Source organism: Corvus moneduloides, chromosome 9 (genome assembly GCF_009650955.1).
Source record: "Corvus moneduloides isolate bCorMon1 chromosome 9, bCorMon1.pri, whole genome shotgun sequence".
Taxonomy (NCBI): domain Eukaryota; kingdom Metazoa; phylum Chordata; class Aves; order Passeriformes; family Corvidae; genus Corvus; species Corvus moneduloides.
Window position 1 is genome coordinate 24,761,293 of NC_045484.1, and position 25,308 is coordinate 24,786,600.

Sequence of the window (25,308 nt, forward strand, 5' to 3'; positions counted from 1 at the left end):
TAGATGGGGCAGAATTCTGGCAGCCTGCTGGGAACCCAGCAGCAAGTCAACTTGCTACGACTATTCAAACATCAAATGACACAGTGCTGCCTGCTAAGTGCCCCCCACTCCAACTCCAGCTACAGCTGCCTTTGAAGAAAGGTGCAATGCCTTCTGCATAGATGTACACGCCGAATAAAGTCTTTTAAAGTATGTGAGAAAGAAAACTGTCATCAAAATGTACCAAGCAATTACGGGTCGAAGGTTGAACTATTATTACTTCATGCCCTCCCATTCCCCTCCCCTCCAGGGTGGGAAGAAAGGGGGAGGATTATTCATTTGTATTCAAGCACTTCATTAATGTTTATAAGAGAATCCAAACATGCAAGCAAAACAAGGACGAAACACTCGCGCCAGACGTGTGATGCGATAAATGTCACTGGAGCAAATATTTAGATCTGTTTACAGAGAGGCCTATTAAGTCCTTTTTGAAAAGCTGTGCAGTGTTGTGGCTTGGTCTCTGCCTAGCAGCTCCAGCGTAAACACATGGAAGATGCCTAAGTCTCTCTCTCTCATTTTGTTATGACATCTGGAAACCTAAGGAGGTCGGGAGAAGCCAACTGGCTGCCCTGCTGCGATGTCTAGCTACAGGGTCTGCCTGTTGAATGATGGCAGCACATGTAAAGTGGAACTGCTGAGTTCTCCAGCCTGTGCCACAATCAGTGGATTTTCAACACAATAATCCCTCAACAAAGGTTGTTGCAACACACAAGCCCTTGGTTCATTGCTAATGATGCAAGTCTATGCTCTCTGCCGTTTTTCAAGATCATTTGCATTTGAGAAAATCAGTTCCATTAGGAGCTAAAATAGCAAAGAGGGGTGGAGTCACTCTATTCACCACGGGATGAAGACGCGTCCCACAATCCTTTGCCCAAAGAGCTGTAGGTCCTGAAGTTCACAAACAGCCTGGACTTCTCCAGATGTCCCCTTCACATCACCATCTCATCAACTCTAGCCCCTGGGCATGCAAATATTTCTTTTTCTAAGAGTACTAAGTAAGTTTAAAGGTGTAAGAGAAATTTATAGATGGAAAAATCATAGTCTTAGCCCCAGATGTGGTAATGCATTTGGGATATTTTAGCCTCTGAAGTCATGCCTCAGTTTCCAACACGTTGCATAAGGCCTACAGGTATAAAATTGTCCATGTTGTGTATACAAAGACTCAGGGTTCCTTATCCAGGTGCCCAGCTTGCTTCCCTGCTGTTTTGATGGAATGGTGCTCAGGCCATACAGATATGCAGGACTCTGGAGAGTGACCCTCAAGTGGTGCTGGCTGAATTGAAACACTTTTAGTTTGAAACTCTCCTTCTGACTTAGTGAGTTTAGTTCACTTGTTTCAATGGCATCAAAAATTCAACATGAAATCACAAGTAACTCTACTCAGTCTGGTTTTTTAGCCTAACAAAATCACAAATAAATTAGAAGAATATTGACTAACATTTCTTCTCTCTCTCATTCCCTGAATAAATTTGTCTACATGAAACTCCTTTCTGCATAAACCAGGAGGAAAGACAACTTGCCCAGTTTCAAGAGATACAGTTTTGGGTTCCCAATACAAGGATTGCCAACTTGTTTGATTTGTTTTAACGGGAACTACACTGAGCTTTGCCCCAGAGAACAGAAGAACAGGTGCCAAGTGTTTTGGGATTCTCCCATGGTAATATTCCAAGCTATACCCTCAGGTCTAAGCACTCTCAGGAAAACACACCTCTTCCTTCCCTGACTGATAGTGATGGATTATTGATGTGACAGTTGCTAAACTTGTTGTTCTCTTAAAAAGTGTACAAAGGTTGTGATACTTCATGTTTTAGAAGAACAGAAAAATTCATGCAACTATCCAGCCGAACAGTAAATAAACATTGGTTGTCCCTACTGTGTAACAGGGATCAGTCTTTTCAGACTTAAGCATCCAAGAGAACTTTTTTTTCTGCTTAAGTTCTCCCTTCTGATTAGTGTCCCTGATTAATTCTTGCAGAAAATGCAGAACAGCTTAGTGGCTAGGTCTCAAACCATGGTCCCTTCCATGATGCTACATTTAGCTGCTATTCTCTGCTTTTTGGTGTGTTTTACTGCTCTTAATATACCAGACTCGTCAGGAGTGCCAGGCCTCAAAATCTTGTCAGTAGCATGCCAAACATCCACAAGGAAGAGAGAGGAATACCTTGCCCTACTCTTGTTTAGCTACCTCCTGCTTTGGAGCTAACCCTTGGGTTATTTACATTGTGTGACCTTGAGATAAATGGCATTTGGCAGGCCGCCGGGTGACTCTGTGTTTCAAATCAAACATTCTCAGTTTCTCCCACACTGACAATGGGAATAATTCCTGAATGCTTTTTTGGGGGTGTTTCTTTCCATCTCATTGCCTGCCACGGAGCTTTTTGGTAACTACGTCAGGGTTGCTGAACTCTAGCTTGACTTTCTTGTTAGACTCAAGTACCAAGTGGTGTGTGTGGTTTTCTTCCGTGGTTTGGTGTGTATGTGTGTGTGTGTGTGTATTTTCTCCTTGTCCCAGAGTGTCTGCACCGCTGGTATTAGAGCTACAATTGTTCTATATATAAAGCAAAGATCCCTTGAATGATCTGCCAAAGGCTTTATCTATGAACAATCTTTGTCTGTACTTGCTTTGCCGTTAACCAGTTTTGACTCTACTCCATAATGGCTGGAGTTGCTTTGCCTTAACTGATATGTATCAAAGAGAAATGCTAAAATTAACTGCTCATGAACTGTGTCCAGGATGTTAGATTAACTCATGTGGAATCCTTCAGTGAACAAACTGATTTATGATGTGTTATGACATTGTTATTTGATGTGTTGCACAACTAAATTTTAAAAATGAAGAGCGCTCCATTAATAAGAGATAAATCTTTCCAATGTAATTCAAATGAATCTGCAACAACTTTAGAGAGAGTGTGATAAGGGATCTTGTGTGAGTTTAGTGATTGTGTTTTGCATTCTTAGGAATATCTTCCACTGGGATCTCTTTGTCAGTAATGACAAAATATGCCAAAATACGACACCTTTTGGGAGACTGTAGCTCTTTGTACTTCCTAAAATAGAGAAGGCTACTACTACAAGTGCTTCCCAACAACTAATACTTCCAGCTTTGAGAATGTACAAATGCATCAATGATGCTTTCTCTCCACTTCCATGATTTGCTGAAGCCCCTACAGGGTACATCTGTTCCAAGCTTATCCAGCCATAGTTAACACACAGCAAGTGCTCAGAACAGTCAGTTTCACTTTCAGGAAGAAAAACCCACCTTTATACATTTAGATATAAATTGAATATTTTTTTTAAGCACGCACTATTCCATTACTGGAACATGAACCAGTTCAAATGCTGACCTTAAACTACGAAGTTTCTAGAGTGTGTTTCAGATGACAACAGGTTAAAGGCTCAGATCTCTCTGGATACCCAGCTTCAACAAAAATGCCTTTGAAAACGAGCTTGAGTTATATACTGTACAGTATGTCTCATTTCACAGCCAAGCCACTCAAGTTAATAAAGAAAATCTTCTCTGGCCTCACACAATTAGCTGGGTAAAAAGCTGGTCAGTGCCAGTCTGCAGACAGGGACAAGCTGATCTATAAAGCTGGACAGTGTTTCATGCCTGCAAAGCCTCTGAACTTCATCTTGCCACCAAAACACCTGGATTATTTCAGGATAGTATAACCTGGTCTCATGGACTGATGAGGTATTTTCTTGCTGCTATTCTGTAAATGGAAAGGAGAAATGCTAAGGAGCTGAACTGCATCCCAGTTGTTCAAAGGCTAAGCCATGTAAGAATTGGCTTGGCCGTACCTTTGTATTAGAAACTTGACTTTGTTCAGTTCTGGGTGTTAGTGAGTTATCTTCTCCAGCAGGCAAATAATGAGCTTTTCTGAGAATGTTCTTTCTAGCTTTTTCCTGTATTAATCAGGAAATTCATTATGAAAAAGAAGGGCTTTTTGTATCATTAACTCTTATAAAAACAGTATGTTTAGGCCCTTTAGCATACTTGCACCTCTCCTGCATCTGTGATACCGCAAAAATAAAGAATTACCTCAGCTTGAAAGCAAACCACAACTTATGATCCCATTTGACTCCCAGTATGTCAGGACCAGGTCCTCTCATGGTGTATGGCTTAGCACTTTCACAATTAATAGTGCTATGATGATTTTACCAGTACTTGAGAACCAATGAGACACATTGGGGGTCCCATCACACTTCTTTCTGGAATAACATTTATCTCAATGATCATTTCTAAAACCGTGAATTAGTCACATGCCAGGAATACAAAGACCTTCAAAAATTTGGGCAAATCACGCTTTTGCCCTCTCCCCCTCTGCTGACTCTGCAAACTCCTGCACTGTGAGCATTTGGTCTCACATTTAAATAAATATTCCCCATCACTATTATGCTGTCACCTGTAATAGGAAAAGGCTGCAAGAAATCAAAGGAAAGCTAAATTTGTGCAGTGGCAGAAAGCGTACAGAGAATAATCCGTCTTCATGGTGATTGTTAACAAAAGTGAGGAAGCCTAATGGAGACCTTGGATTTAGTACACTCTCTAAAATATTGAGGGGATACTTTCAAGACACAGAACCACCTACTTGAAAGAAATACTTTCCCTGTGTTCCTCGTAACTTGACTTTTATTAAAATGGAAAGAGGTTAGAAAACTGCAAGATTTGTTTCCTTTTACTCATTCCTTGGCACACTAAGGGAGTCTGATGAATATTGCTTTGCTCTATGAAGGCAGCTTCTTCTCTGTTTTATGTATTGGAGATATCTGTGTCTCCCAACAGGTGCCCCAACACAAGAGTTAGGGTACAAGCAGCAAGTTTAATTAAATCTGGGGAAAACATAAAGCATTTACTGCTATTTTCTTAATTATGTTGATAGAGCTAACCCACTGCTAATTCCCAGCTTTTCGCCCCATCTTAGCTAACTCCTGTTTTGCAGGGACACCCAAGTATGAAGAACCTCTGGACTGGAATTCATGTGGAAGGCTTCGTAACTTCCACACTATCTGAGCCTAGGAAAAGAAGAAATCAGAATAGTTTCCTCTTCTTTTTTTACAATCCTTTCTTTGTGTGCTACTTGGAGTTTCTGGGAATGGTTCAGTGTTACCCCTGGCTTCAAGGGACACTCTGGAATGGGTACAACACACAAGATTTGGTCTTTCGCTTCTAACACTGCTACCCACCAGCATGGGCTGCAATCCTGATTTTGAAGAATCGCTTTTGACATCTGCAAGACTCTTCAACCCCTCAGTGTTGTTGCAGTGCCTGGACAGAGGTGATCAGCAGTGGTCCACTGATAATAAATCTAATTACAGTATTTCAGGGATGATGATTTCTTCAGGTATAACTGGCCTATGGGAGTCTGTGCATGATGAGAAATGGGGTGTCCAGGACTATACTGAATGACCCTCAGAGTGGAAAATCTTGGGCCTTTGATCTCATTCAAACTAAAAATAATTTTGCTAATGAGCCTACTCAAGTCATACAATATCCATTTCAAAATGCTGAGCACATGGTTTTAATTTACAGTTTTTACCAACCTTCATTTATATTGTGCTAGAAGTTCTGAAATGACTTGCACCAGAAGCTCTAAAATATTGGAAATCCAAATATGAAGGACTACTGTTGGAATAAGTTAGTGATAAAAGCAGCGGACATGAGTGTGAATTCCTGCTTGAGCTTCTGACAGGTATTAAACAGGTCACCTTTTATTCTCTGTGCCTTTAAATATCAATTAGATCCAATAAACAGTAACAATAATACAAGGTAGCTTGAGGACCAGAAAAAGCAAATCCATGGAGACACCATAACTACCAGCTGTTGTGATGGATACAACCAGCTTACAGTTTAGTCGCATGTCTGCTCCCGCTCCCTAGAGAACATAGTCTTGCTCCAATCCCAGCCCAAGAACTGAGGTATTAAGTTCAAACACTGGTATCTGCAGTTTTAAGCTCTGCAGGCACCAGTTTAATTTCTGGTGTCTCAAGCGAGCTGGAAACTGTAATGGTCTTTCTTTGAGTTACAGAAAGAATATTAAGTTCACAATTGCTGCAATGTTCAGAAATAAATATCTTAGTAATTACAACCTAGAAACAATTTGAGAGCTTCACAAAGATACTGAAATTTTGTCATCAACCCACAGTGCCTTCTGCAGATTTAAAGGATAGTGGCCATCAAGCATTTGTACTGGTTGTCTGCTTGGAAGAGGGATTTGGTGAAGTGTGAGAACACCAGGCAGATAAGTTTCCCTGCAAAATGGGGCTCTTTTAACATTGACCCTTGAAAGTTAAAAACAGTGAAGTTTCTAAATACCAGTCATTGCTGAAAATCTCTTTTTGAGATTTTTGTGCTACAACCTAAACACTGTGCTCTGGGGAACTCAGCTTACGACTGTAAGCTGTAAGTTTCATCCAAGTAGGCAGGGAACCTCGCTAACAGGACCAAAAGATGAAAGAAATCACACCAAGTTCACATGGCTCAATCAGTAACACTGTGATTTCTTCTGCCTTTTACCTGTCTCATCAACTCCTAATGACAGTGAAAAGATTAATAAGGGTTTGCAGTGCAAAGCCCAGCACAGGGGAAACCTGTTATTTTACAGTATGTCCCTCTGAAGTCCCTAAATATGCTTTGCCAGGAGCCCTGCCACTGATCTCCTCTCTGCAGGAGTGCAAGGTGAGTGAGTGCCCTTGCTTTTAAGATCATTTCTGGCCTTTGCAATCCAGGAACCTCTGACTCACCCGAATGATGTGGGCTGGCTTTATAACGTGGATTGCTACTCACTGGGGAGCTGAGGGGAGGCTGTTAAAGACTTTCTGAGGACTGTAGGCTGCACTATACTTGAAGTTGAGGTTTTTAAGGTCAATGGTTCATTCTGTTTATAAGCAAGGCACCCTGGGCCTGGAGGAGAATCCTGACTGCTGCTGCAACAGCATCACAAAGTGACAGCAAATAACAAACATATTGCAAATCACTGTGAAAATACCATTTTCCAAACAGGGGCTTTTGCACTTACTGGGTGAGCAGCTCCGAGGTGGCAAACACACACAGAAAAAATGGCACAGTTCTGCTATTTGACTTCTGTACACTGGTAATGTTAAGCTGCCTCAGGTACAGTAGGGACTCCCTTGAGTGTCAGACTGTTTTCTGAGGATTCTTCCCTTTCAAGGCTCATCTTATAAAGATGTAATTCCTGCCTAATACCAGTCACAAGCAGCACCCATAATTTTGCAAATAAATCAACCAGCAGAATCCTCCAGACCTACTCGTGGGAGGCAGGTACACCTGCCTTGGGCTTGGATGTTACCAAGGGAGGTGTGAAGGATCAGAGGGAAAGGAAGGGCTCATACCTGACCTGTTGTACAAACACTTCTGGCAGTTATATACACAATAAATACAACAGATGAATTGCCAGCTGCCCCTCGAGCCATCATTAGTGACTGGCTGCTTGCTTAATAGGCACCAAATGCCTGGATGAGCCTTCCAAAGGGCTGTGGGGCAGGAGCACACAGTCACTGGCTGTGCAGAGCAACACCTACAGGTGGGTACAGCAATAAAACGTCAGCTGCTGATCCTTTCAGGTGTTACTGCCACTGCTGGAGTTTTAATACCTGCATAGTTTCATCCTCAACAGTTCCCCTGGTGAAGACATAAAGCAGCTCCCACTAGTATTTAAAGGCAGTTAAATGGAAGGATTTCTATTTCTGCTGTATGAATTTCTACCCTGAGGTTAATTCTGCTGGGGGAATTTGTTTACCCTGGGGCACAAGAGGGTGAAGGGAGTGATAGCTTAACAAAAGCCAGCAAGCTGAAAACTATGTGCCCTATGTATAGCTATGTGTAATCAAACCCTTTAACAACATCTCTTTCACAAACATTCAGCAGTCAAAACAGGTGATGCTGTTTTTGATTACTCCTGCTCTCTTCATGAAGCCTGAAATTCTCTAAAAGCAAGAAGGTGCCATTTCTACTATGCAAAAGCCACTTTTATTTCAAAAATTAAAAAAAAAAAAACCCAGTATCACTCCTTCATATAAACTATACAGACTATCAAAAGTCAGCTAGCTCTGAAACTGAACCCTTTAATCCAGTTTAGAAAACTATGATCCTGGATCTTTCATTATAACAAACAAGTAAATTTCTCTTGGAAGTCAGTTACACTGGTCCTGTCAGCTTAGAGAACCCCAGCTTTGTGATCACAGAAATGTTTCGTTTTTCAAGGAGACAGGGCAGATTGAGCAGAGAGTCCAGGATGTGGCCCTGCCTGTATATCACTGTGTATATTACTGTTTTGCCACTGAAGGTCCAGCTTCGAGGCTGCACAGCTGTCAGTGACCAAACATGATGGACCACCCATCGGCCTTTTATTAACCAGCACTTGTTCCCCCCTCTAATCCTATCACCAGAGTAATCAAAGCTGCCATGTCCTAGGGTTTGATGGAACAGCAGGACCTGGGAAATGAAGACTGATTTTGTTAACAAAGTCATTCCTGCCCCATGATTGCTGTCTCATTGGTAGAAAGCGGGGAGATGAGGTTTATTTGTGCAGAGAATGAGGCGGCAAAGAAATGAAAGGGGGAGAATGGTGAAGTGTGAAGTTTAATCTGGCACAGTCTGAAGTTTCTTTCTTTGAGGCGGTCTCTGATCCAATCAACACTGGTTTGATATTTAACATCTCCCCCTGCAGTCGGAAATGATAGCAGCTGGAGGAGACCAGAGTCGGGGCTTCCCAAACAGCCAAGGGGGAGAAAAGGAGGTGCTGGCAGCTCCCCACCAGCCTCACAGCTTCCCCACCAACAGGCTGGCATGAAGCTGGACCCTGACACAAAATTTTCCCTATGAATCTTGGAATTCAGGGCATCTGCAATAAGCTGAATGCAGACTGTCCCTGAGGAGAGCAAGCTCGGGATGGGATGGGAGAGGGATTTTAGTTCTAATGCACAGGAAGGGCTATGAACACTGTCTGGGACTGGGGATCCTGCTGAGAAACAGGATCAAACACAAGCAAGGGATGCCACCCACCTCCCCAGGGAACAGGAGTTTGGGTAGAGGAGTAAGACCTTCCCCTTGCTGACGGTACAGACCTTCAGTGGGGACACACTGCAATCACTCCAGGGTGATGGGGGTCCCATGACAGCCCTGGGTCATCAGGGAGGATGCAACAGACCTGAGCAGCTGCAGGAGCCACCATCAAAGTTCTCCTTACTCCAACAACAGCCTGGGGAGAGCTTCCCATCATTGACCCACATGAGGGTCCCAAAGAAGAGAGAAAACTTAGCCCTATCCCCAGCTGGCCCTCAGAGGGCACATGGAGGAGTGCTCACAGTCAGTCATGGCTGCCGGGCCTCTGCCAGGATTCCACGAGAAGGCCTGGAACGCCATCTGCCCCTCATCAGTCCTCAGTCCTGGCCAACTTGATTTTGCCCTTTGCTGGCCACTCTCTACATAAATATCAGTGCTGTCAGACAGACTCGTCTGCTTCCTCTTCTTCACTTGCCTCAGCTCTTTCTGTTCCCACCTTCCATGAAAACCCTGAAACTTCAAATACAAGGAGCAGTGAAATTTCAACCTGACCCAAACCTGCTATGAATTCCCCTGCATCCGGGCTCCCAACACAGCCTTCTGCTGTGATTCCAACACCTTGACACCAGCTCTACCATAGCCAGTGCCTGGACTTTGAGTGACCAGCAGCTGCCAGAGTCCCAGGAGGTGGGATAACATTCCCCCCCCCGGGATCCAAGCAGGAGAGCGGCCAGTCAAGGGGAAGCAGGAGGATGGGAGTGATGTGGCAAAGCAGCAGGAAACACTGCACAGAGATTTCAGGGGGAGCAGAGCATCAAACTACAAAGTTTCGGGGTTTACAACAGAAAACAATGCTCCCTGCTCTACCTGCAGGAGCTGGCTCTCCAGGAAGCAGCTAATTATATGAGCCACCCTAATCTTTTTACCCAGCTAAGACAATCAACATTTCAAAGCCACGCACAGAACGTTTCAAAGATCGTTCCTGGTCAAAAATGCAAGTGTATCCACTTTCTTTCAGAGCAGATCAAAACCAAGTACCACACCGGGACCACTCCTAGATTTCCTCCTCCTCACGGTATCAGATTAACAGATTTGGTGTATGTAGTCAGATTAAATATTTGCAGTAGCACAAAGCTGCCTTTGAGGGGAAGAACTAGGGAAAAAAAGCTTTTTTTGTCTTTTTTTTTTAATTTGCTTAGGGCAAAAATACTGGACTTTGGGGACGTGGGAAACAAAAGCATTGACATGATTCAGCAAAGTACAGTCTTAAAACCTGAATTCTGAATGCAGAAATAATGTGCAGTATTCCTGTAATAGTAATGCTGAAAACAGGTAAAAAACCACTGATGCCCTTAGCAGGTTTGGGACTGTAACTTATCACAGATGTTCTCATCAAACTGTGCAAACACCCCGCGAGACAAAAGCTGCTCAATTTCTGATTTCCATTTTAGTGTGTTTTAATTATGTGTTACTTAAGGAAGGCTCCAAGACCTGGAATTGGGAGGTGAAACCTTGCAATAGTAATCCACTCCACTAAATTAGCACAGTAATACACCAAGCAGTAGGACTGCTAGACGGTGTGATAACATTACAAATTACTATTGTTAAACAACTAGCCAGGTGTCAGGATGCATGAAATCTAGAGGAAGCAAGAAAATAAATACCTGGTTTGTTTTGTTTAATTTTGTCTCCTGTTGTTCTGGTGGCCCTGTTCCCAGAAAAAGCTTCAATCTAGGAAAAAATCCTCTTGAACACACATCTATTTCAGCAACTTTGTCAATTCTCTCTAACAATTAAAATGGAATGCATTTTTTTAAACAGCACAAATGTTTTGCACAAATGACTGTCTTTTACTTGCCAATAGCAGTAATACCTTTGCTGTTCTTTTTTAGATTATTTTTGGAGCAAAATGAATGGGAAATTTTTGTTTCTATTTAAAACTTGGAGAGAAACACAATTATGGTAAGAACAGCAGTGAGTTTTGTACTCTGCCCCTTTTCCTTTCTCTGTTGCTCACTCTCTCTAAAGAGAAAAAAATGTAGCATGATTCACATTTAAAAGGCTTCCAAGTGGTACATTTTTAACCAAGTGCTTTCATGTGCTTGATTCTCACTGCCATTTTTAGCTTAATACAACCAAACACTACTGGACGTCTGCAATGGTTAATTATTTTTACCTCACCTTAAAGAAGGGGTTCAATAGAGAGGATAGGCACTTAAACCTTTCAGACAGAACAGTGTAAAACGAATTCCTTGGTTTGGATGTGTGTTAATTAATGCAAGGGCCCTGAGGGGCTTTATTTTAATTATTTTTGTTGATAAACAAGAAAATTCATTCGAAAGTGCTTGCAACAATCTCCTCTGAAGGCTGTATGTAAAGACTCCTAGTTAAAATACTGGATGAACCAAATGTTACTGAAAGCCAGACTTTTTCCCCTTAAAATAGTTCCCACCGGACTTCAGGGGAGCAGGGGGTGAAGGCACTCTAAGGACATTTTAATCACACTGAAGATCAGTCCTTTAATCCTTATTCCCACATCACTAAAAATTTTTTTGGTCAAAGTAGGACAGTAAAATAAGGCTGGAAATAGACTGATCCAAAACTAATGACAAAAAGCAGGTTAAAAATGAAATATCATAGCAGTAACTGACACCACCTTAAATCTCCCCTGGATTATTTGTTTTCTTCCACACACATTCATTTCCTCAATTTCTAGTAAATCTCATTTCACATAAACAGTTCCACAAAGCAAAGTCAATAGCTGTTACTGTGTTCCTGATTAATCCACTGAAATGAAATAGATCTCATGGCTTAGTATTTGGTTGTTTAAAGCTAAATCCACTGAAAGAATTCCGGAGTCCAGTTACACCAATAACTTTTGTTTCTTAGCCTACGTCTTTTTCTTTCTGCTGAAATTTACCTGTTCTAAAGTGAAATAAACCCATGCATATTGCACACTTAATTTCCCCCAGTACAAGGACAACATGAGTCACTTTGTTTTGACCCAGAGTGACCACTATAAAGACGAGTGACAGTTTACATGTACTTAAATCAATTTGAACAATGTCGAAATTTCTGTTTTCATTGTTCATGCTTCATCCTCTTCCTGACGAGTACCACAGAGCTGCTTTACTTCAAAACAAACAAACAAACAAAAAAAGCACTTTTTACTCAGCTCCGGGACAGGATAGGAAGCATGGAAATTTCCCTCACAAGAGGCAAGCAAGCAGACACACACATTCACACCCTGGACATTTGCCTCTCAAATAAATTATACACATGATCCACGTGCAGCGCTCGCCACGCACATCACAGGGTTTCTGCAGGCAGCACTGGTCAGTGTGACAGCAAACAGGCAGCCCACCACAAAAGCTGCTGAGGCCCATGAGTGACCACCCCGCTGCAGCAGACTTGGGGCTCACCCCCACCAACTGATGAATGTGCAAGGAGAACGGCCCCCACATCCTGGGATAACACACGAGGCCCAGAAGCCTCCTTACCTGGGAGAAGTTGAGCCCGTTCAGTGGGTGACACTGCTCCTCCACCCGTTCCACCGCACCCGTCTTCTTCTTCATCCTCTCGGCCTCTTGGGCGAGGTAGAGATCGAGCACCGGCACCCCTCTGGAGCGGATGTCCGTCTCCGTCAAGGAGTTTACCATAAGCATCACCCAGACGGGCCTCTTGCGCTCCCAGTTCCCGGCGATGGCGTTGAAGAGGTAGTCGGCATAGAGCCCTTTGCCTCGCTGGTCCGGGGTCATCCAGTGGGGCAGCATCAGCTTGATGTAGTCCAGGTGGCGTTTTAGGCGGCGGTACAACTCCCGGGGCAGCACGTCCTGCAGGTTCTCCCCGTGGGGCAGCATCTGGCAGCTGGCCAGCCCCGAGATGGTGTAAGGGTCCGTGAGGTCCAGCTCGAAGTAGACGCTGGAGCTGGCGTGGAAGGCGGCCTTGGAGTTGTCAGGGATGAAGTCCCAAACTCGCGTGTAGGGCACGTGGATGGTGCCGAAGAGATAGGCGGGGGGGTCACGGCGAATGGTCCAGAGGAAAGAGTTGAGCTCTCCTTGCTGCGGGGAAGATAGAGGGGCTGGTCAGCGATGGAGGAGCAGAAGGGCAGGAAATAGTGATGCCACCCTCAGGGCTGCCCGCAAGGCAGGAGGAGCGGGGGTCCCGCTTCTCCATCTCCTCGCACAAGCCCCACGCGGGCTCGCAGTAAGCAAAGCCGACGGGTACCATGAGGCCCGCGTGGGGTTGGGTCCCGCCGTGACTCCCCGCTCGCCCCCGCATCCCCCGGCCCCGCTCCAGCCCCGGGCCCCTCCATGGGGGACCCGCGGGGCAGCGCCGCCACACCTGCGGGGCCGCGCGCGTCCGCCTGCGCGGGGCGGGGGGGTCCCTCCGCGCGCCCCCGTCCCGCCCGCGCCCCGCGGCCCCCGCGCACCCCGCGGACACGCGCGCATCCCCCGCGGGCCGGCGCGCCCCCGGCCCGGCCCGGCCCGGCTCACCGAGCGGGGCAGGTCGCACTGCCCCGTGTCCATCTGCTCCCGCCGGGCCGCGGCGTCGGGCAGGAACCCCCCGAAGACGAAGCAGATCAGCGTCAGGTTGAGTTGCATCCCGCTTCCTCTCGGTCTCCTCTCTCTCCTTCCCAGATGAGCCTTTTTGGATTTCTAGGATCTTTTTTTTTTTTTTTTTCCCTCCCCCTTCTCCTGCTCTTCCCCCTTTTTTTTTTTTTTAAGCCTTTTTTTTTTTTTTTTTATTCAAACAAACTTTGCCAGTCCCATCTGCATCTGACAAGTGCAGGGGGAAGGACTGGCCGCCCCCTCCCTCCCATGCTCTCCCCCCTCTCGCCCTTTCCCACCCCCACCCCCTCTGGCTCCGGGCTTGTCAGAGGCGCTGGATGCTTTGGGGAGGACGGTTCTCATCGCCAGCCTCCGCCATGCTTTGGTGTTGCAGACCGGAGACGCTCCTTCCCGCCCCGCCGCTTCGGGAGGAGGTTGGGAGGAGAGGGGCGGAGGGGGGGAGAGAGCGGGGGGGAGAGCAGCCAGAAAATAAAAAAGTTTAAAAACAAGATTTTTTGACTTTCTTTTTTTTCTTTAACTCGGCGGCCGAGAAAGGGCTCCCGCGGCGCCTTGCTAAAGGCGGGCGGTGCTCGGCGGGGTGGCGGCGGCCCCCGCACCCCGGCCCCGCTCCGCGCTCCCCGCTCCGGAGGCCGGACCCGCGCGCCGGCGGAAAGTTCCGCGCAGCCGCCCGGGCCCGCCCGCGCCTCCCGCCGCCAGCGGCCGCCGCCAGGGGGCGATGGCGCCCCAGCGGCAGCCGCGGCTGAGGGGCGGCGGCGCTCCCCCCTCGCCCGCCCGTCCCGCGGCACCTGCGCGGCGCGTCCCGCTCGTTAAACACCAACAGCGCGAAACCGAGAAGTTCCGACAGCCCCAAACTCAATAAATGTGACAGAGTCAGTCCGACGGGGCTTGTCACGGGCAGGAACCGAGGGCAGCCGGCTCCCCGGGGCATGCCCTGCGGCGCCCCCGCTCAGCCCTCGCCGGCTGCGCTGACCCGCGCGGTCAGGACATGCCCGGCTTTCCCCGGCCCCTCCGCGCCCAGCGTGGAGGACAGGGGCACGGCGCGGGCAGCACTATACCCTGTACCTCAGCTGTCCTCACCGGGACCCCCGCCTCCTCAGCCTCACGGGAGGGTGGAAGGAGGGAAACTTGTGTAGTTTAAAACACGCATCGCTAGCGATCCGGCTTCCACTTGGACCGAAAAGCCTCAGCAACTCGACCTGAGAGGATTCTTGGCGACGGGAGCACTTCCAGGGTCCCTGAGGGTCTGGAACCCTCTCTGGAGGTCATTGCAGAAGGCATTTGAGTTCAGCAGCTGCAACTCACACCACCTGCCGTGTGTTTAAAGGGTTTCAGAGCAGAGGACAGGCTGACAATGCCTGTCACCGTCAGATGCAAGAACTCCTGCATCTCCAGATCCATTCTGGGCAGGGATGGGAGTCAGGGTGCCGGACATAGCCCATTCTCCTTGCAGGACACTGCCCAGCCCAGGGTATCTCCCTCATCCTGCTGTGTGCAGCAGAGCCAATTTGTATCCCGGCTTTCCCATCACCTCCCCGACTGCAAACCCTTTCCAAAACCGGGAAGTTCCTCACTGTATTGACAATGATCAAAACTACCAAAATTTACGTGATGAAACACAGTCATTACTATTATGATGCATGGTGCTTGCTCTGGCAAAACTCAGAGTGAAGCCAGCAGAGTTTTGGCAATGACAGTGACAGACTCAGGCCCACTTGGATGTAAACGTGGCTTCCTGAGAGCCCCGTGGAGTCTGTGAGGGACACCAGTTGCTGTGGTGACTGATGGACAAAAGCAGCCACACAGATTACTGAGAGGCACTTCGGAACCACTGTGTGTGCACCCCTGCACACTGCTCCTGGCAAGAGCAGTTCACCACAGTGCCAGAACCAGCAGCTCCTTTCTAAGTGATGACGCTCATCCTCTTCTCGCTCCTCCCACATGTCCCAGACAGGTAAAAATCAGGCGGAATAGGGGACTGGTTTTTCTTCATTGTGTTTCTAGTTCTTTAATATTTCAAATAAATATTTCATTTTCTGGTTCCACCCTGAGAGATATGGTTCAGATAAGGGAAAAATAGAGAAGGACAGAGAGGCAGAAGTTTTTTTAGCACATAGGGTGTCCCATTGCTGCAGCAGAGGATGGTCCAGTGAGACAACCGAGTTATGGCCACACTGGTGCTGGTGGCCTGGAGTCACCTGTGGCTCCGTGCTGTTGGGATAGGGAGTGGCAGCAGTGTGTGTGTGTTGCTTTGTAGGCAGTGAGTTCTCACATGGCCTCCCCACCAGCTTGCTTCCCTGGCATTGCTGGTGTGATGGCACAGGGACCGGGAGGGCAGGGCCTGGCTTCACGTACCCGCGCCATCTTTCTCTCTGCATCAGCCCCACCTTTCTCTCAAGTGTGCCTCAGCACTCGTTCTCAGCCCACCCATCCCAAATATGCAGGGTCACTGTTGGTGACAACACCTGAAATGAAGGTCCAGAGCAGGAAAGGTTGTACAGCCCATGTCCCAGCAGATACCACACAACAAGGGCTAAGTAGAGTCACAACAGAGGATCCTGTTGCTTTTCCCTAAGCTGCTACAAACCTTTTAAAAGCTACAGGCTTGATGCTGTCCTGACACTGTAACACAGAGCTGCATTTGCTCCAGCTGGATCAAACTCTCCTTGCATTCAGCAAGTGCCACTTCCTAAGTGGCATGGCTGCACTTGCCTGGCGTAATTGCTTTGACATGGTCTACCCTTTCTCTAGCTCCTTCCCAAATGCCTTCCAAAGCAGTGGGGCCTCGTCAGGAGGCTGGTATGGACATCAGGAGTGACATGACCCAGCGTCTCATGCCCTGGAGAAGACGCCTGGGAGGTCTGTGAGGATGTGAGGCCCTGCTTGGAGCTGGGTGCTGTGCTGTGAGGGAGGCGATTGCCCTCATCGATAGCGTACATATCAAAGCACTCAGGGCAAGAATAAACAAACATCTTTGGCACTGTGCTCATCTTCCATGAGCCAAAAGGCAGGTGTGTGTGTGTGTGTGTGTGTGTGTGTGTGAGGATAGCAAGTTTTCCAGCCGTTTCCCTGAACTCAGCCCTGATGTTGCAAGAACTGTCTAGCTCTGAAAACACGGCCTCGCCTTGATTTATGCCGCTTGTGGGTAAGATGACTAAGAAGAAGGGGTAAAAAAAAAAGAGCAGAACAGGAACAGAAATCCCAGTGGGAGCACGATGAGGGTGTGTGCGGATTTGGTGGGACAGTCAGGTTGGGGAAACTGCAGCCAGAGCTTCAGGCAGTAGGCAGAGGAGACCACAAAACCACATGATGTGTGTCATGATGTTCCACCTAAGATACAAAAGCATGCCACAAGTTTTATGAAGGCAACTCTTTGGTAACAGTAAAGAAATTAATTCTTTTGTGAAATTGTAGCATTTTTTTCTCCTTCAGATGAGTTCCATATGTCCTTGTGATTTTTTACTTTTAAACACAGCAGTTTAGAACAAATCTTAAGTAACATTTAGCCTGCTTCTAAAGTAAATATTTACAAAAACATTAAATAATGCTGCTGATCTCTGGAAAATGTGTATTGCTCCCTACCTGCTACTGTTTTGTCCCTATCTGGAGTAATAGAGAAGCTTTGTAATAAAGCCCAAGGCTGTAAAAGCAGTGTAACAGTGTGATTAGAAGTAATCAGATGGAAAATACTGACTGTTAAAAACTGTGAAGAGATAAGAGGGCTAAGCTGCGAAGGGAAGGCTATGTTATTTTGGTTTAACAAATTTTAAGAAAATTAGTAAGGGAATTGGCTTTGAATCTTACAAAAGCTGTATTATTTTTGTGGAAGCATAATAAATAGTTTTTAGCTGTTATTTATGTCATGTATCATTTTCAAAGAACCTTACTAAATAAATATTAATCATTTCACCAACCACTTAAAGGCAACCACTTTTAGGGGTGCAGTGAGGCAACAACTTACCAAGGGAGTTGTGCTAAAACAGGACGCAAAGACAGCCAGATTCAATAAGGAGTTCGTGTGGGTATAAAAAATATTTGTGGAGGCTTTAACAGTATCTTTAATGACACAAAACAAACCCCCATGGAATAGAGGGTAAATTTCTTTGTTAATGAGAAGCTTGCATTGGAACTTGTAATTACAGCGAGTTTCCAACAGGTAAAGAAGATGATTAGATTTGAGAGAAAACAGCGTGAGAGGGATCAGTATTTGCATGCAGGGAAGCGTAACATTTTTTTTAAAGAAGATGCTCCTCTCCATTCACTTTCCTCACAGGAAACGCACCATATTGTTGGCCTGTGATGTATCAGTATTTCCCTGTCTCCACCATGGTGTACTTTTCTTTTGAAGGCACCCAGTAGATTTCAGTCTGTGCATTTCTCACAACCTTCCTGCAACAAGGAGCTCTGCTGGCCAGTGACTCTCCCCAAACCTGTCCCATGTAAAAACTGGAAGAGTAAGAACCCAGCTTTTCCTTCTTCCATGAATGAAGCTGGAAGTGTCTTCTTCCAGAGACGGCAGATGAGATTCAATCTTCTTGTATGCTGCAGATCACAGAACAATTTAGATTGGAAGGAACTTCCTGAGGTCTCTGGTCCAACCACTCTGAGCATGGTTAATTTCAATATTAGATCATGCTGCTGAAATCCAATTAAAGATGCTAATTAGATTTCTTTATTCTTATACACAGGTGGCATTCTCTGTAGCTTCCCTGGACTCAAAAAAGTGTGAAGCCTAAAGCAGTTGCACCGCTAGCTGTCATGCCATGACTTGTTATTTGCTGTGACACCTGTGCTGTGATATGTCGGGCAAATACATTTTCCTGCAGAAGATTGATTTTGATGTTGTAGTCACATAAAACATCATTGCTCAGTCATGCAATTCATGATTTGAAACATGCAGTTGTCAGAGGAACAAGCTTCCACTACTTAAGGCTGTCACGTTGAAACTGCTGAATTATCACCACTGTTTTAATGTTTCACATCTTTTTTTTTCATGTGTGTTGCAAGCAATACAATGTAGCCACTGTAGTCAGTCTTACAGTTCCTTGCCTGTTTGTCCTCCTGTGTCCAATTCAGTGTCTTTGGTCTCAGTGTAGCAAAAACAACCAATCTAGTTCTTGAAGAAAATCCCTTCTCAACCGTGACATCCTCCCTCCTAAGAACGAGGTATGAATTTTGCAGACCAACCAGCATTAATAGCTTGTATTACATTTTGCAAAGTCTCACCTTGTGCTGTGGCCTCTGCAATGACAGACCACATCCTGCCTGAGACTAGGCGTGTAAATAGCTGAAGAAAAACTTTCCCAGTGTCAGACTCTGGAATGCATTCTGCCTCTGTATAAAGTTTAGTCTGCACTTGTGTATGTATATAATATTACCTATGCACACCTCTAAGAAGGTGTATGTAGCTCTGTGTGTGTGTATTTGTATATATTACTGCATTCATGCACACACACACATCTATTTATCTATATATCTATATATCTATATATCTATGCATACACACACACAAGATCATGGGATAGGTCAGTACTGTTAATGCTCCCTTACATGCTTTTCAGTTCTCTTTCCCATCGTCTCAAAAATATTCTGAATTTTAGCCCATGGAGGCAGAAGCCTGTCCTTCTCTGATGTCCTACCACAAGTGTGGTGGATCCTGTCTTTTCAAGATCTTCTGTCTGCACCTTAAGCAGAACATTACTGTTCCATTCCTAAAGCATATTAAATCAGAGTGAAAAAAAAGATCTGAAAGCAGCTCATCCTCCTGAACAGAAGTAATCTCCCTGCTGCATAGAAAAGGCTGTAGCTGTTTCCATAGCACAATAGATTATCTCCTTGAGGCTTAATAAGCAAAGAGATTCCTTCCTGTTCAGCATAGTTCAGTGTGCAGTTCCAGAAGCTCCACTTAATTTCATAAACAGTTGAAGCCTCTTTCGTGTTTGGAGAATTATTAGGAGTTCAGCTGCTCAAGAGTCCTCTAAATGCTCCACTCTTTATGGTCATTCACTCTATTTTCTTTTCCTGGTTTCTAGATTGCCATTGATTTATGCAACCTGGGTATCACATTATGTTCATTGGTGTTTATTAATGAGAAGCCTCAGAGGGTTTTTTAAGTGGGATGAGTCTTTATTATAAGGCAGCTAAACCGGCCCTCCAAGACAGCACTTCTGAAAGAGGAGTTTCTGTGTCTTTGGCCTAACCTGGAGCAGAATATTCCAAGCAAATGCAATAATGTTGTGTATATGTCTGAAGTAGCTCATTTATTAACAGCATTCCTATTCCAGTGGCTTGGAACACATAACAGACATGCAAAATGTGCCAATATTTTGGTAATTTGGTGTAAAAACTGCTGCTTTTTTCTTTTGGAACTGGTAGAATATGGCTCACATTTGTTGTGTGTGTGTGGGCCTGCTCCTTATTAAACTCATGGTCCTTTTTTCCAGTAACCACTTCAGTGCTGTGAATCAACATAACCAGTTCAGAAAAACACCATCTGTCTATTGGATAAACAAAAGTCTAGTTAGCTGGAAGTTTAATAGATCACAAAGTCTCACCAGGTCCATTTTTATGTTAATAAATTCCACCATGGAATATTTTCTGATGTCACATGGTAAAAGTACCCCAAATAAATAGCAGCTGAAGCATTTTCCATTATTTATCACAGTGTTTTGTGAGCTTAACAATAGAAATTGGTCAGGATCTGAACTTCCCTAATCTCAGAATGCCATCTGAGTGTGTATATTGGGTTTCATGAATCTCAGACAAGTAGATTTAGAAGGGATCTCATCTAGCCTGACCAGAGCTGGGTCAGGTGGACTGCCACTATTCCAACCGGATGTGCATCTCACTTAGGAGTGGAGGCTGGGGGTAGCACTCTGTAATAGCCACTGACTTAATTTCATCCATCCTGTGCCGTGCACTCTTTTGGTTACTGCTTTTTAATAGTGATCCAGCACAAAGCTGTTGCTCCTCTGGACAGGTATGCAAATACTCAGTGAGACCTTCCAAGTCATCCTGAGTCCCTTAAAAAGGATGAATAACAGATTTGCCTACAAAGTTATAAAATTACTTCTGAGTAAGACTAAGGAGGAGAACTCTGCTTTAGTGCTAGTGGTGCTGAGAGACCCTGAGGCTCGAAGTTCATGCCAGCACTGCAGCAATGCTTTTGCAGGATCATCATAGGGATGGTCTTCTCTCTAGATTTCAACACAGCCTGTGACAGTGTTTCCTGATAAAAGGGCTATGGGGATGCTGCTGCCAGTATGTGCTACCCTCTCACAGCCTTCTAGGGCACCTGCTGCAGGAGAAATCTGGCTGCCTCCTTTTGTGAGAAATCTGGTTGTGGTTATCAGAAGGGAATCCTACCCATCTCTATGCTGTATCCCCTGTCCTCTCCCCCAGGAGGAAAATGATAGGGAGCTTTTTCAATTCCTATATTTTTCTTGTAACACTGCTAGTTCCCTGTCCAAATCACGGTTTTGTCCTGTTTTTAGGAAGTCTGAGGTGAGGAGCAGTGCATGTCTATGTTGTACACCCACATACCTTGTGTGGAGTCCTACTCATTTCTGTTGCCTGGCAACAACTTATGTTGGTTTGAGTAGAACATGTAAATGCACTTAATCATGTGGAAGAAGCTTTGACATTTCAGATCATAGTAATCTTCCCCTTTCCTTCCTCATGTGCAACTCAAAGTGGCTTATACATTTGAGATCCAGCTGTGCATGCTTGGATCTGTGATACTCCGACCATACTTTGAAGCTACTCCTGCCCTGAAATCACACTGTGTATATCCATTATAAGCTGTAGGGAAGAATTATTCGAATAAAACCTGATGCTAAAGCACATCACAACTTTCCTATCTCTTCTTACATATCTTCTGATTATTGCAGAACTATAAAGCTCTTCTGTTGTTTCTTAGAAACAAATTTAAAATAGTCCCAGCAATCCTTCTGGACCTGAGAAAAAATAAGCATTTCACACTATGGCAAGTCCCTGAAATGCCTACAAGGGCTCCTCTGCTGAGCTGTCCTAGGGATATCAAGTTTGCTGTGAACTGGAAGGCTATGGCCTGGTCATCTTTTATTTATGTGGTAGGATCCCATTATCAGTTTATCACAGAGGTTACTGTTTTCAGGGCTTTTTTCAGTGTGCTCTTTTCCAAACATTTTCAGCAGATAAAGAGAAAAAACTGTTTTGGAAGTGTGTCTACAGTGCACGTTGATCGGTCCCAGTGTGTGTCTAATTACTTTTAGTCTGCCTGCATGAGGAGTTAAGACTTGTCTCTCCTCTTGTTAGCACTGATCATGTGGAAAGCACCGAGAAAGCAGGGGAAAAAGCATCAAATAAGAGAAATGTCGTAATTTGGCAAGCAGAATGAGCTCCCCCCTCTTGTTGGAAACTAGGTTTGTTTTCATGTGGAAGTAGATCTGGCAGGCACTGTGCTTTCTGAGCACATCTTCTTGTTGCATCTCTCTCTGTATGTGCCTAGCCCTGTGATGATAACTAGTCTCTAAACATGAAACTGTCTGTATTTCTGTCAAGAGCAGAGAAATATAGCCACAATAAACCTAGAAGTTTGTAGGGTGAAGTAAAAAGAGAGACTTTCTTTTCAGAAGCAAAAAGTTATGACTATTTAAATCTCATTGGGATGATGTTCATTGGGGTCATCAGTTGCACTTTTTGTTGTTGTTGATAACTTACACATGCACGTAGAAACTGCCTTTCATGGGTGAAAAGTGTCTTGCTTATTCACAAGCCTTGTAGAAATAAACATCATTTTATATATATCTGTACTGCTGGCAGCGAGGATTTTATTTGTCATGCCATGTGCCAAGCTTTCATTAGTCAAAGTGTGAAAAATCCCATTTGCTGTGTTTTGGAGAGTTCCCATTGGAAGCATTTAGAGAGCAATTCATTGATCTTTCAGTAACTGGAAAGGAGAAGGGATCCCCCTGGGCACTGGCCAAAAACATGGGACTCAGGGGTCCTGCTTTAGTCCTCAACTTTGTAACCCATCCTCTTTTTGACTTTGAGCAAATTGCTTCATCTGTCCACATCTTGAATCCCCAGTGACAAGGATCAGGCTTTCAAGTCATAAATCTGTTCAGTAGCATAAACTTAATATCTCAGATACTAATATGGTGGTAACCACATGGTCAGACTCTTTGAGCTAAGTAAGTTTGATAAATGGAGGCAAGTCTGGGTCTCAGCATAAGTTTTGGAGAAGCTCCAGAGCACAAACAGCATGACTCTTTGATTTCACTCTACACTGTCACAAAAAACCAAGCATACTTTTCTGCACACTTGGATCTCTGCCGCTGCTGAAGTCCAGATCCTGCTCTCTTAATCCCAAGCCTACCTCATTTGGGGGTTTATACAGGGAGGTAAGATCCCTGTGGTGTCCTCTCTGAATGAGGTCACTGTGAAGATAGTAAAGAATCATGGAATAAGTAGAGCTGCCAAGGAAATGGCTTTGGCTTGATGGATTTAACTTTGTGAAGCTGTGCGTATATGCATGAATCTGTAAACTGAAGAGTTTGAGGTCCTGCTCCTACTTGTGCTGGTGAACTGTCTCTACTGCCCCTATTCCTCTGTGTAAAATAGGAAGACCCTAAAAGCCAGCATGAGTAAAATCAAACTCAGCTTATTCAGATGGAAAGTATTGCTCTAGATCCCTGAGAGTTTGCTTTCTGTTTTTTTGGGAATGGGGTTGCCAAGTTCTGGACAGAATTTACAGAACAAATCTCTTGGCATTGTAATTCATTGCAGAGGAGACCTAAGTTTATCAACTGAATTATAGTTGATGGAGCCTTATATCAATTTTTTAAGTGTCCTTTTGGCTTCTTTTTATGTTCCTTCTCCGCCCTCATCAAGATGCTCAATGAAAGACTTAAATCTATTTTCACCTTCTTTAGAGGCACCGACAATAAAGCAAAAGAAATATTATTCTTTCTGAGTAGTAAATTTATAGCAAGCAATAACAAATGCATGAGAATTTATATGGCCTTTTTCCAGGGAAACCAAGGATTTGAATCCATATACTGAAAAATATGTGTATATCTATTCTGGTGTTTAAAGAGCTGTGAGAAATCCTTTTCTTAAGTGAAATGAGAGAAAAGTCTCCCAAATCACCTATGACTGTCCTTTTAAAGCCTGAGTGTTGTAAGACGTTTAAAACTTTTTTAAGACTTTCTCATGCTTTTAGCTCCCCGACATATCTAAGAGGATGCAGGTATGAGAAAAATGAAAGCATTGTAGCATCAAACAGCCAAGCTTCCATTATCCACGCATGGGACAATGTGACTGAAGGCTCAGTATCCATGTCTGCCCATGGAGATAAGGACTAGAAGCCTGTCCACATCTTCCCCTGAAGGAGCCGTGGAAGATGGCAAGATACTCCCTTTGAACTGGAACAATGCCAGTGTTCCTAAAATCGAAGTGCTCCAGTCTCCTGCAGCCTCTGTTCATTATCTGTTGGTAGCTGTCACCTTGCTGCCGTTCTCTCAGCCAGCTCCCCACAAAAGACACTGTGCTCTCTCCTCCCAGGAAGCCCTGTGTTCAGTAGCTAAACACTCTGTTGGAGTTCTTTTGCTCTTTCCATTCTCCTCCGTTGCTTCTCTTGTGATTTGGTCATGTTGGAGGATAAATGAGGTATCAGTATCAAACCAGCCTGGACCCCACTGAGACTTCTTCCTCTAGTCTTGGATTTGAACTCTCTGTTCTGAGAAGCCCTCTCAAGAATGACTGCCCATTACAGTGTCTTGCTTGCTTGGACAGCTCAGGTCTCCGTGGCTCAGTGGTTAAGGGAACCTACCGCATTTCTAGATGGGCATTTCCCAGGCTGCCTGCTAGGGCACAGTTGGGGATCATGTGCCTGCAGAGCTTGCTTTAATACTGCTGGCAAATCCCTCCATGTCCTCACCAGTCCTCATTTGACTACGCATGTGGAAGTCTTCAGACATGTCTGCAGTCAGATGCTTGCCGTGTTTTCAATCAACACAATTCAGTTTTAAATTATAGCTCTAAGAGCTTTTCAGGCTGTGCCGACAAGCCTGATCCTTAAAAAAAAAAAATAAACAGCAAACAACCAAGCTCCAAACCAGTGTGATTTGAGAAGAACAGAGGGAAAGTGACATCCATTCTGGGAAGGAAGAAGAAAGAATAACAAAATCTGGCACCCTGGTCTGTGTTTGCTCTAATGATGCATCTCCGTGTGCTTCATGTCCTTTGGTAACTGCCCCTTCTGTGCCACGTCGTGGATCATCAGATGAGGAAGCTTGGCCCAAAATAAACGCCAGGCTGCTTTTCATCTTGGGGATTTGTTTGTGCCAAGCGAACAAAGTAACTTCTTTGTGGCTGTTTGCATTTGTCGTTCCAAGTTGTCTGAGCGCTGGGTTATAAATACACACCACCGATTGATAGCCTCAATATGTCCAGTCGGACGATCTTTGCGTGCTGGCAAGGAAAGCATTTGGCTTGCCTTAATTATTTTTGTTTTAATACTTTTTTAAATGTTTGATATAAATCAAAGATACTGTAAATATAACACAGGAGGAGTGGGTTCCTTCCTTACCCATATTTTAGACTGAGTTTCTGTCCAACGATTTTAGGTAAATTTTGTTTCATATGTGTATTCTTTGCAGTAATGTATGTAAAGGAGTGATGTCAAGCTGTGTG

At 44.8% G+C, this 25,308-nt stretch overlaps 1 protein-coding gene across 1 annotated transcript in view; it reads right to left on the reverse strand.

The window, feature by feature from the left end:
• The window catches only part of TRABD2B (TraB domain containing 2B), a 267,512-nt gene extending 253,647 nt beyond the window's left edge, over positions 1-13,865 (reverse strand). Inside the window, exons 1-2 of the mRNA XM_032118096.1 lie at positions 13,561-13,865; positions 12,565-13,125 (exon numbers count right to left, since the gene is read on the reverse strand). Of these exons, the coding sequence (XP_031973987.1) occupies positions 12,565-13,125; positions 13,561-13,668 (669 nt within the window). The 5' untranslated portion in view covers positions 13,669-13,865. The remainder of the gene's footprint in view (positions 1-12,564; positions 13,126-13,560) is intronic.
• Between the last annotated feature and the right edge of the window lie 11,443 nt (positions 13,866-25,308).